The sequence below is a fragment of the Thamnophis sirtalis genome, unplaced genomic scaffold (assembly GCF_051295495.1).
Source record: "Thamnophis sirtalis isolate CommonGarterSnake01/CBP01778 unplaced genomic scaffold, rThaSir2_p1.2 scaffold_2, whole genome shotgun sequence".
Taxonomy (NCBI): Eukaryota; Metazoa; Chordata; class Lepidosauria; order Squamata; family Natricidae; genus Thamnophis; species Thamnophis sirtalis.
This window is the reverse complement of record NW_028261382.1, coordinates 48,680,972-48,689,926: the sequence shown is the minus strand read 5'-3', so window position 1 is coordinate 48,689,926 and position 8,955 is coordinate 48,680,972. Positions and strand designations below refer to the sequence as shown.

The 8,955-nt window shown below is 44.1% G+C and overlaps 1 protein-coding gene across 1 annotated transcript in view; it reads left to right on the top strand.

Moving 5' to 3' along the window:
• Nucleotides 1–8,955, top strand: part of NAALADL1 (N-acetylated alpha-linked acidic dipeptidase like 1) — a 43,917-nt gene continuing 34,962 nt past the window's right edge. Inside the window, exons 1-3 of the mRNA XM_087705368.1 lie at nucleotides 1–344; nucleotides 3,582–3,754; nucleotides 6,717–6,838. Coding sequence (XP_087561494.1) covers nucleotides 121–344; nucleotides 3,582–3,754; nucleotides 6,717–6,838 — 519 coding nt within the window. The 5' untranslated portion in view covers nucleotides 1–120. The remainder of the gene's footprint in view (nucleotides 345–3,581; nucleotides 3,755–6,716; nucleotides 6,839–8,955) is intronic.

Below are 8,955 nucleotides of genomic sequence, written 5' to 3'. Positions count from 1 at the left end.
AAAGGGCATGTCATCGTTGCAACACGGCTGTCTTTTCACGCCCCAGCACCGAGCAAGACCTGCCTGGAGCCAGGAGGGAAGAAAGAGGCTACCAGGGTCTCTTCCTTGGCACTGGTAACCATGGGACGCTGGAAGTACATTCTGGGCTTCCTCTTTGCCGGGTCAGTGCTGCTGACCGCAGGGATCCTGTTGGGGCACTTCGCCATCCCCAAAGAGAGTCCCCCCATCTGCAATGTGTCATCTCTCCCCGACTGGATCAACATCACCACTCAGGATCTGGACCCAGCAATCCTGGAGGATTTCATGAACCAGGTGGAAGCAACCAACATCCGAGAGAACCTCAGGTAAGGATTTGGGGGGTGGGGCGGGGGTCGGGACCAGCTCTGGAATCATGGGGTAGTAGGGCCCTGTGGCCTTTGAGACCCTCGCGTTTGTCTTTGAATGGACTGGCCCAGAAACCAGGAGACGGCGAGTGGGAGTCCCTGCTGGGTGACTTTGGCCCAGTCCTTCTCTCTCAGTCCAGTTCAACCTCGCAGGGGTGTTGTGGGGAGGAGGAAGGAGGAATGGTCACCTTGACAATGGAAGGAAGGAGGAAGAAAGAGAAAGAAAGAAGGAGAAAGAAAGAAAGAAATGGAAGGAGGGAAAAGGGAAGGAGAAAGAGAGAGAGAGAGAGAGAAAGAAAGAAAGAAAGAAAGAGGAATGGAGGGAAAAAGAAAGGAGAAAGAAAGGAACAGAAGAAGGGAAAATGGAAGGAGAAAGAAAGGAAGAAAAAAGGGAAGGAGGGGAAAAAGAGAAAGAAAGAGGAGGAAAAAAGGAAAAGGAAAGAAAGAAACAAAAACAAAGAAAGAGAGAAAGAAAAAAGGGAAGGAGGGAAAAAGGAAGGAAAGAGAAAGAGAGAGAGAGACCCTAGTGTTTGTCTTTGAAAAGACTGGCCCCAGAAACCAGGAGACGGCGAGTGGGAGTCCCTGCTGGGTGACTTTGGCCCAGTCCTTCTCTCTCAGTCTCAGTCCAGTTCCACCTCGCACAATTGACACCTTGACAATAGAAGGAAGGAAGGAGGAAGAAAGAGAAAGAAAGAAGGAGAAAGAAAGAAAGAAATGGAAGGAGGGAAAAAGGAAGGAGAAAGAGAGAAAAAGAGAAAGAAAGAAAGAAAGAAAGAAAGAAAGAGGAATGGGGGAAAAAGAAAGGAGAAAGAAAGAAATGGAAGGAGGGAAAAAGGAAGGAGAAAGAGAGAAAGAGAGAAAGAAAGAAAGAAAGAAAGGAAAGAAAGAGGAATGGAGGGAAAAAGAAAGGAGAAAGAAAGAAATGGAAGGAGGGAAAAAGGAAGGAGAAAGAGAGAAAGAAAGAAAGAAAGAAAGAAAGAAAGAAAGAAAGAAAGAAAGAAAGAAGAAAGAAAGAGGAATGGAGGGGAAAAGAGAGGAGAAAGAAATAGGAGGGAAAATGAAAGGAGAAAGAAAGAAAAAAGGGAAGGAGGGAAAAAAGAGAAAGAGGAGGAAAAAAGGAAGAGGAAAGAAAGAAACAAAGACAAAGAAAGAGAGAAAGAAAAAAGGGAAGGAGGGAAAAAGGAAGGTGAAACAGAGAGAGAGAGAGAGAGAGAGAAAGAAAGAAAAAAAGAAAGAAAGAAAGAAAGAAAGAAAGAAAGAAAGAAAGAAAGAAAGAAAGAAAGAAAGAAAGAAAAGGAAACTCTTTCAACCTCCCAGAAACATCAGGGCCGGGGTTACATATTTTGTGTCTACTAGTCAGTTGCATTCAGGATTAACTCAGGCTTGAAATCTGGATCCAAAGTTTGCCTGCTTCTTATAGCAGTTATAGCAGTTAGACTTATATACCGCTTCATAGGGCTTTCAGCCCCTCTCTAAGCGGTTTACAGAGTCAGCATATCGCCCCCACAGTCTGGGTCCTCATTTCACCCACCTCGGAAGGATGGAAGGCTGAGTCAACCTTTGAGCCGGTGAGATTAGAACCGCTGAACTGCAGTTTAGCAGTCAGCTGAAATGGCCTGCAGTACTGCACTCTAACCACTGCACCACCTCGGCTCTTGCCTGAAGCTCTTCAGTCTCCGAGGTTTCAAATCAGCTGAGCTCAGAGAAGACCATGGACTAAGTCAGTTGCCTTCTTAAAATATCCCAAATGTGTTTAATTTTAAGTTCAGATCAGACTCCACTTCCTTTGCTGGCAAAGCATGTTAAACTTACCTACCAGGTATATGGTGAATGAGGAAATCAGAAAAGTGGCTTAATTTTTAAAAGTGGCTTAATTTTTAACCAGGTTACACATATTGTAAAAACCAGTCTGTTTGGTAAATGTACCACTCAAAGCATTTTATGGAGATGGCCAGGCTGGTCAGCTCCAACCTAATAACAGAATAACAGAACAAACAGAATAACAGAATAAAGAGAGTAACAGAATAAACAGAATAACAAAATCACAGAATAAAAAGAATAACAGAATAAACAGAATAACAAAATAACAGAATAAAAAGAATAACAGAATAAAGAGAATACAAAATACCAGTAAAAAGAATAACAGAATAAAGAGAATAACAAAATCACAGTTAAGGAATAATAGAATAAAGAGAATAACAGAATAAAGAGAGTAACAGAATAAAGAGAATAACAAAATCAGAGAATAAAAAGAATAACAGAATAAAGAGAATACAAAATACCAGAAAAAAGAAAAACAGAATAAAAAGAATAACAGTAAAGAGAATAACAAAATAACAATAAAAAGATTAACAGAATAAAGAGAATAACAAAATCACAGTAAAAAGAATAACAGAACAAACAGAATAACAGAATAAAGACAATAACAGAATAAAGAAATAAAAGAATAACAGTAAAAAGAATAAGAGAATAAAGAGAATAACAAAATAACAGAATAAAAAGAATAACAGAATAAAGAGAATAACAAATGTAGAAGCAGTAGTGGGTTCCTACCGGTTCGGACCAGTTCGGCCAAACTGGTAGTGGTTTGGTGCCCTGGGTCCCTGGAACCGGCAGTGACTCAGGCCTGCCACGCCCCAACCTGGTTCTCCGGACGGTGCTGTAGGCGCCGCCATCTTGTTTTTTGCTTCTGCACATGCGCAGAACAATTTTTATTGTACTGTGTGTGCGTGCGCGTGGGGCGCAACCATGAGCGAGCTGGCAGTAGTGGCTGCCAGAACCCACCCCTGATTAGAAGGGGCTTTGGAGGTCTTCTAGTCCAGTGTTTCCCAACCTTGGTGACTTTAAGTCCTGTGGACTTCAACTCCCAGAATCCCCCAGCCAGCATAGCTGGCTGGGGAATTCTGGGAGTTGAAGTCCACAGGACTTAAAGTCACCAAGGTTGGGAAACACTGTTCTAGTCCAACCTCCTGTTGGAGCAGGAGATCCTGTACCATTCCAGACAAATGGTTCTCCAGTCTCTTCTTAAAAACGTCCCGCATTGGAGGTTTCCCAAAACTTCTGGAGGGAAGCTGCCTTTTCTGCTTTTTCAATTCTCTGTTGGAAGAAGGAATCGTGCAAAAAAAAACGTAACGTTGGTCTCTGAAATCTGAAATGTGCAACCAACAAGGGTTTCCCCATATGTCCTTCACATGTTAGGAAGCTGGCAGCCAAGCCCCACATGGCAACCACTAAGGGGGACCAGGATCTAGTCAAACTCCTACTCGAACGCTGGAATGACCCAAAATCTGGCCTCGACAAGGCCACGGAGATGCGGTACGACGTCTTTCTGTCCTTCCCAGATCCAGAGAAACCCAACAAGGTGGCCGTGGGTGAGTATGGGGGCAAAGGACTTGGAAGGAACGTCCCTCTGGGTTCAGTTCCAAGTGGGGGGAAAAGACACTGGAAACATGGAGGCTGCTTGGAAAGATGGTTTAATGGTGGTGGGTAGGACCACATGGTTTGAGATCCTGGGCCAAGAAAAAGAGAAGAGATAATGAAACTGCCTGGGTTTTATGCCCTCTCTGGGCTTTTGAATTTGAGCTTGTGTTCTGATTGGTTGTCAGACCCAGCTAGGGCCATGCAGGGGTAACTTCGCAGGTTGTGTTTTGAGTCCTAAGCTTGGTTGACTCTTGCTGGGAAGCAGTGGTGGGTTTCAATTTTTTTTCGAACCTACTCTGTGGGTGTGGCCTCCTTTGTGGGAGTGGCTTGTCGGCCATGTGACCTGGTGGGAGTGGCTTGTTGGCCATGTGTTTTCTTTCTTTCTTTCTTTCTTTCTTTCTTTCTTTCTCTCTCTCTCTCTCTCTCTCTCTCTCTCTCTTTTTCTCTCTCTCTCTCTTTCCTTCCTTTTGTCTCTGTCCCTTTTTCCTTTTTTTCTTTCATCTCTCTCTCACTTTTTCTTTCTTTCTTTCTTTCTTTCTTTCTTTCTTTCTTTCTTTCTTTCTCTCTCTCTCTCTCTCTTTCCTTTTGTCTCTCTGTCCCTTTTTCCTTTTTTTCTTTCATCTCTCTCTCACTTTTTCTTTCTTTTTTCTTTTTTTCTTTTTTTCTTCCTTCCTTCCTTCCTTCCTTCCTTCCTTCCTTCCTTCCTTCCTTCCTCCCTCCCTCCCTCCCTCCCTCCCCCCCCTCTCTCTCTTTCTCTGAGTGTGTGTGTGTCAGTGGTGGGTTTCAAAATTTTTTGGAACCTCTTCTGTAGGTGTGACCTGCTTTCTGGTGGAACCTCTTCTAACCGGTTCGGTAGATTTGACGAACCGGTTCTACCGAATTGGTGTGAACTGGTAGGAATCCACCTCTGCTGGGAAGCTTTCAGGAAAGCCTTCTGAAGCTTCCGGGGGGCAGAAAACGGCCGAAAATCAAGACCAAAACCAGCTGGCCAGGGCGTACATCAGTGGTGGGTTCCAGCCGGTACAGTCTGGTACGGGTGTACCGGCTGGAACCGGTAGCAGCGGCCACCGTACCGGAACTGGGAGCAGCAGCCACCGTACTGGAACGGCGGTTCATTGGGCCCGCCGGCCACCCGCGTTCCTTACCGCTTTTTGAGGGAAATGGGCCAATTGCGTATGCGTGCACAGCGTATGGTGCCTGCGCAACCTCGCAGAGCATCTGGGGCATCACAGCGCACGTGCGTGAGGTGGACGTCCAGCCCCATCGCAGCGTACCGATTGTGACGGGATCCGGAACCCACCTACCGGCGTACATGCGTGCTGAAGCTGACAGGGCAACACCTTGTGTGCCCTCAGAAATGGATACTGGGAGTTGAAGTCCACAGGACTTAAAGTCACCAAGGTTGAGAAACACTGGTATAGAATGGGAAGGGTGTGTGTTTGTGTTTTATTTTTATAGTTATAATGTACACTGAAGAGGGCATTTAATTTCATTGTACGAGGCGCAATGACAGCGAAGTAAACTAACTAAAAGCCAGCGTGCCGTTGTGGGACAGTGGAACAACTAGATAGATGAGTGACAGGATTTTTATATAGGTCCTGAAATGCGGTGGTGTGTTTGTGGGTGTGCGCACGCAATGATTTGTGTTTTGAAAGGGTTTTGGGCGATTTCTATTGTGGCTAATGACTAATCTCCTGTCCTGAATGGGTTTCTGCCTGCAGGGTTTGCTTTGCTTATGAATGGAGCCATCTAGATAGTCGTCTTCCTCTTTCAATAAGCTCTTTATCTCCTTAAGTGCTGGCATCTGCTGCGGGCTATTAAGAAAGACTTTCTGCCTCTAAAAACATGTTTCTCAATTTCTTCTTTGGGAAATATAATATTATGCCTTTTAAAAATACATTTCCCATAATATTTCATTCTTCTGGGGTGAGGGGGCTCTCCACAGCTGGTTTGGAAAATGCTAAACCAGGTTGTGGTCCAGTTAATGGGCCTCCACCTCCCATGGGATTACCCTAATCCTAATCCTCGGCCTGATTTCAAAAGGCAACAGGTTGCAATCCATGCTGGTAGTCCTTGATTTATGATCATTTGCTCAGTGACTGTTCAAAGCCACAATAGCTCTGAAAAAAAGAGTGAAATACAGAATAACAGAATTGGAAGGGCCCTTGGAGGTCTTCTAGTCCAACCTCCTGCTCAAGCAGGAGACTCCAATAATGGTAATATTAGTCATAACACTCAAACAATGGCGATAATAATAACAACAAGTAACAATGTTTTGGAGTTACAGGTAATCCTCGATTCACAACCGCAATGACGGTTGTTAAGTTTGTCAGGCCCATTTTTGGGACCATTATGGCCATGGTTGTTAAGTGAATCAGGTGGTCATTAAGCAAATCCGGCTTTTCCCTCTGGGGTTGGCTTGAGGGAAGCCGGCTGGGAAGATCCCCTGTGACCTTGGGATAGCGCAACCGTCGTAAATACAGGATGTTTGTCACACATTTGAATTTTAATCGCAAGGCCATGGGGACATTGCAACGGTCATAAATGCGAGGACTGGTTGTAAGTCATTTTTTTCCAGCACTGTTGCAACTTTGAAGGGTCTTTAGAGCAAGGGGCCTCCAATCTTGACAACTTTAAGACTTGTGGACTTCAGCTCCCAGAATTCAGCTTCAACCTTGGCAGCTTTAAGACTTGTGGACTTCAACTCCCAGAATTCCTCAGCTTTAAGACTTGTGGACTTCAACTCCCAGAATTCCTCAGCTCAGGCTGAGGAATTCTGGGAGTTGAAGTCCACAAGTCTTAAAGTTGCCAAGGTTGGAGACCCCCCTGCTTTAAAGCATGCTGGCTGGGGAATTCTGGGAGATGAAGTCTACAGATGGAGGAACTTTAACGAAATTTTCTTTTTCCCCCTAGTGCTGGAAAACAACACTGAGGTGTTTGCGTCCAAGGAAAGTGAGGAAAAACTCACTTCAGATCAAGAAGACCCAAATATAGTAAAGCCCTACGCAGCTTATGGACCCCCAGGGATCGCCGAGGTATAAATCCTGAAAGGCTAACTCTACCCCTTGCTTTTTATTCTTCTATCTCAGAGTCTCAACCTCGGCCACCTGAAGATGGGTGGACTTCGACTCCCAGAATTCCTCACACTTCGACTCCCAGAATTCCTCACGCATCCAACATTTTCCATGCTGCCTGGAGGATTCTGGGAATTTAACAGATTTAACAGATTAAATTAAATCCTTTCTGGAATCTCAACATCCTTTACAGATTAACAGAGTTGGAAGGGGCCTTGTAGGTCTTCTAGTCCAATCCTCTGCCCAAGCAGGAGACCCTACACCATTTCTGACAGATGACAATCCAGATTCTCATTGAGAGCCTCCAGGGATGAAGCTCCCACAACCCTCTGAAGGCAACTTCTGTTCCATGGGTTGATTGTTCTCCCTGTCAGGAAATTCCTCCTTATTTCCAGGTTGAATCTCTCCTTGGTCAGTTTCCATCCATTGTTCTTTGTCTGGCTTTCTGGTCCTTTGGAGAATATCCTGACCTCCTTCCTCCTCTCTGGGGCAGCCCCTCAATATTGGAAGATGCTCTCCTGTCTCCCCTGGTCCTTCTCTTCCCTAGACCAGCCATGCCCAGTTCCTGCAACTGTTCATCGTAGGTTTGAGCCTCCAGTCCCCTCATCATCCTGGTTGCTCTTCTCTGCCCTCTTTCTAGAGTCTCAGCATCTTTTATTGTACTGTGGTTGACCAGAACTTATGAAACCTACCCATCTTCAATGGGCTAACAGAAGGGGCAACACCCTCCTATCTAATCTCTCATCTTTGTTATCACACCCCAGGCTGGAATTTGCTCAGTTTTATGATCTATCCCCAGATAGCATGTTCTTTTCTACTGGTGTTAAATCAATAAATCACCTTTATTGGTTGTTAAAATGATTGCTCAGCTCGGCGAAGAGAACACAGAAGGACGAATCCATCTTGAATTTTTTGCGCACCTCCTGCAGACATCTCTCATATCTTGTCTTTGCTGAGTGCGTTTGATTGATTGGCTTGTGAATTTCCCCCTCCCCACCTTTTAACACAAGAAACCTTGGATGTTTTTACCCCAAGGTGAATTTTTTTTGCTTATTTGACACATCAAACCACAAAATCATTTAATCCCTGTTCAAAGTTACAACGGCATTTTGAAAAAAATTACTGTTTTTCACACTTAGTGACTGTGGCAGACTTCCCCTAGACCAGTGTTTCTCAACCTTGGCGACTTTAAATCCTGTGGACTTCAACTCCCAGAATCCCCCAGCCAGCATAGCTGGCTGGGGAATTCTGGGGGTTGAAGTCCACAGGGCTTAAAGTCGCCAAGGTTGAGAAACACTGCCCTAGATCAAAATGTGGACAGTAGCAATAGCAATAGCAATAGCAGTTAGACTTATATACCGCTTCATAGGGCTTTCAGCCCTCTCTAAGCGGTTTACAGTAGGCAGTGGAAGAGGGGAGAGATGGGAGAAATACCTAGATTGAACAGCCAAAAAATAGATGCAGGCAGAGACAAAGATCCAATATATGGGAGGCAAGTCCAAAAGCATAGCAATTAAAATATTGAAGCGGGTAAGAGACGATGGATAGATGATTTCTTTTTATGGTTATTTTTTTGATTTGCTTTTTCTTTCCCTCTCTCCTTTCCTTTTATATGTAGGTGACATGACTAGAAGTTAGATAGAATAGAAAGAAAATGCCTTTTAATAACTAAAAGTTAAGAATAAGAGATAGAAATAAGAGAAAGGGGGAGCGTTAATGCATGCATTTTTATATAATAAAATAAGAGCAATAGCAAGAGAAAACTTGGAATAATTAAATAATGACAGACGGCAACTTAATATGATTATGTATTAATATTAGAAATATATACGATGGTTGAATGTAATAATTGTGATTAATTGTATTAGTTTTATTTGTATTAGAGCAGTGTTTCTCAACCTTGGCGACTTTAAGTCCCGTGGACTTCAACTCCCAGAATCCCCCAGCCAGCAGAGCTGGCTGGGGGAATTCTGGGAGTTGAAGTCCATGGGACTTAAAGTCACCAAGGTTGAGAAAGGCTGTATTAGAGTGTATGATAATGTTGACTCATTGATGTTTGTTAAAAATGTAAACTGGAG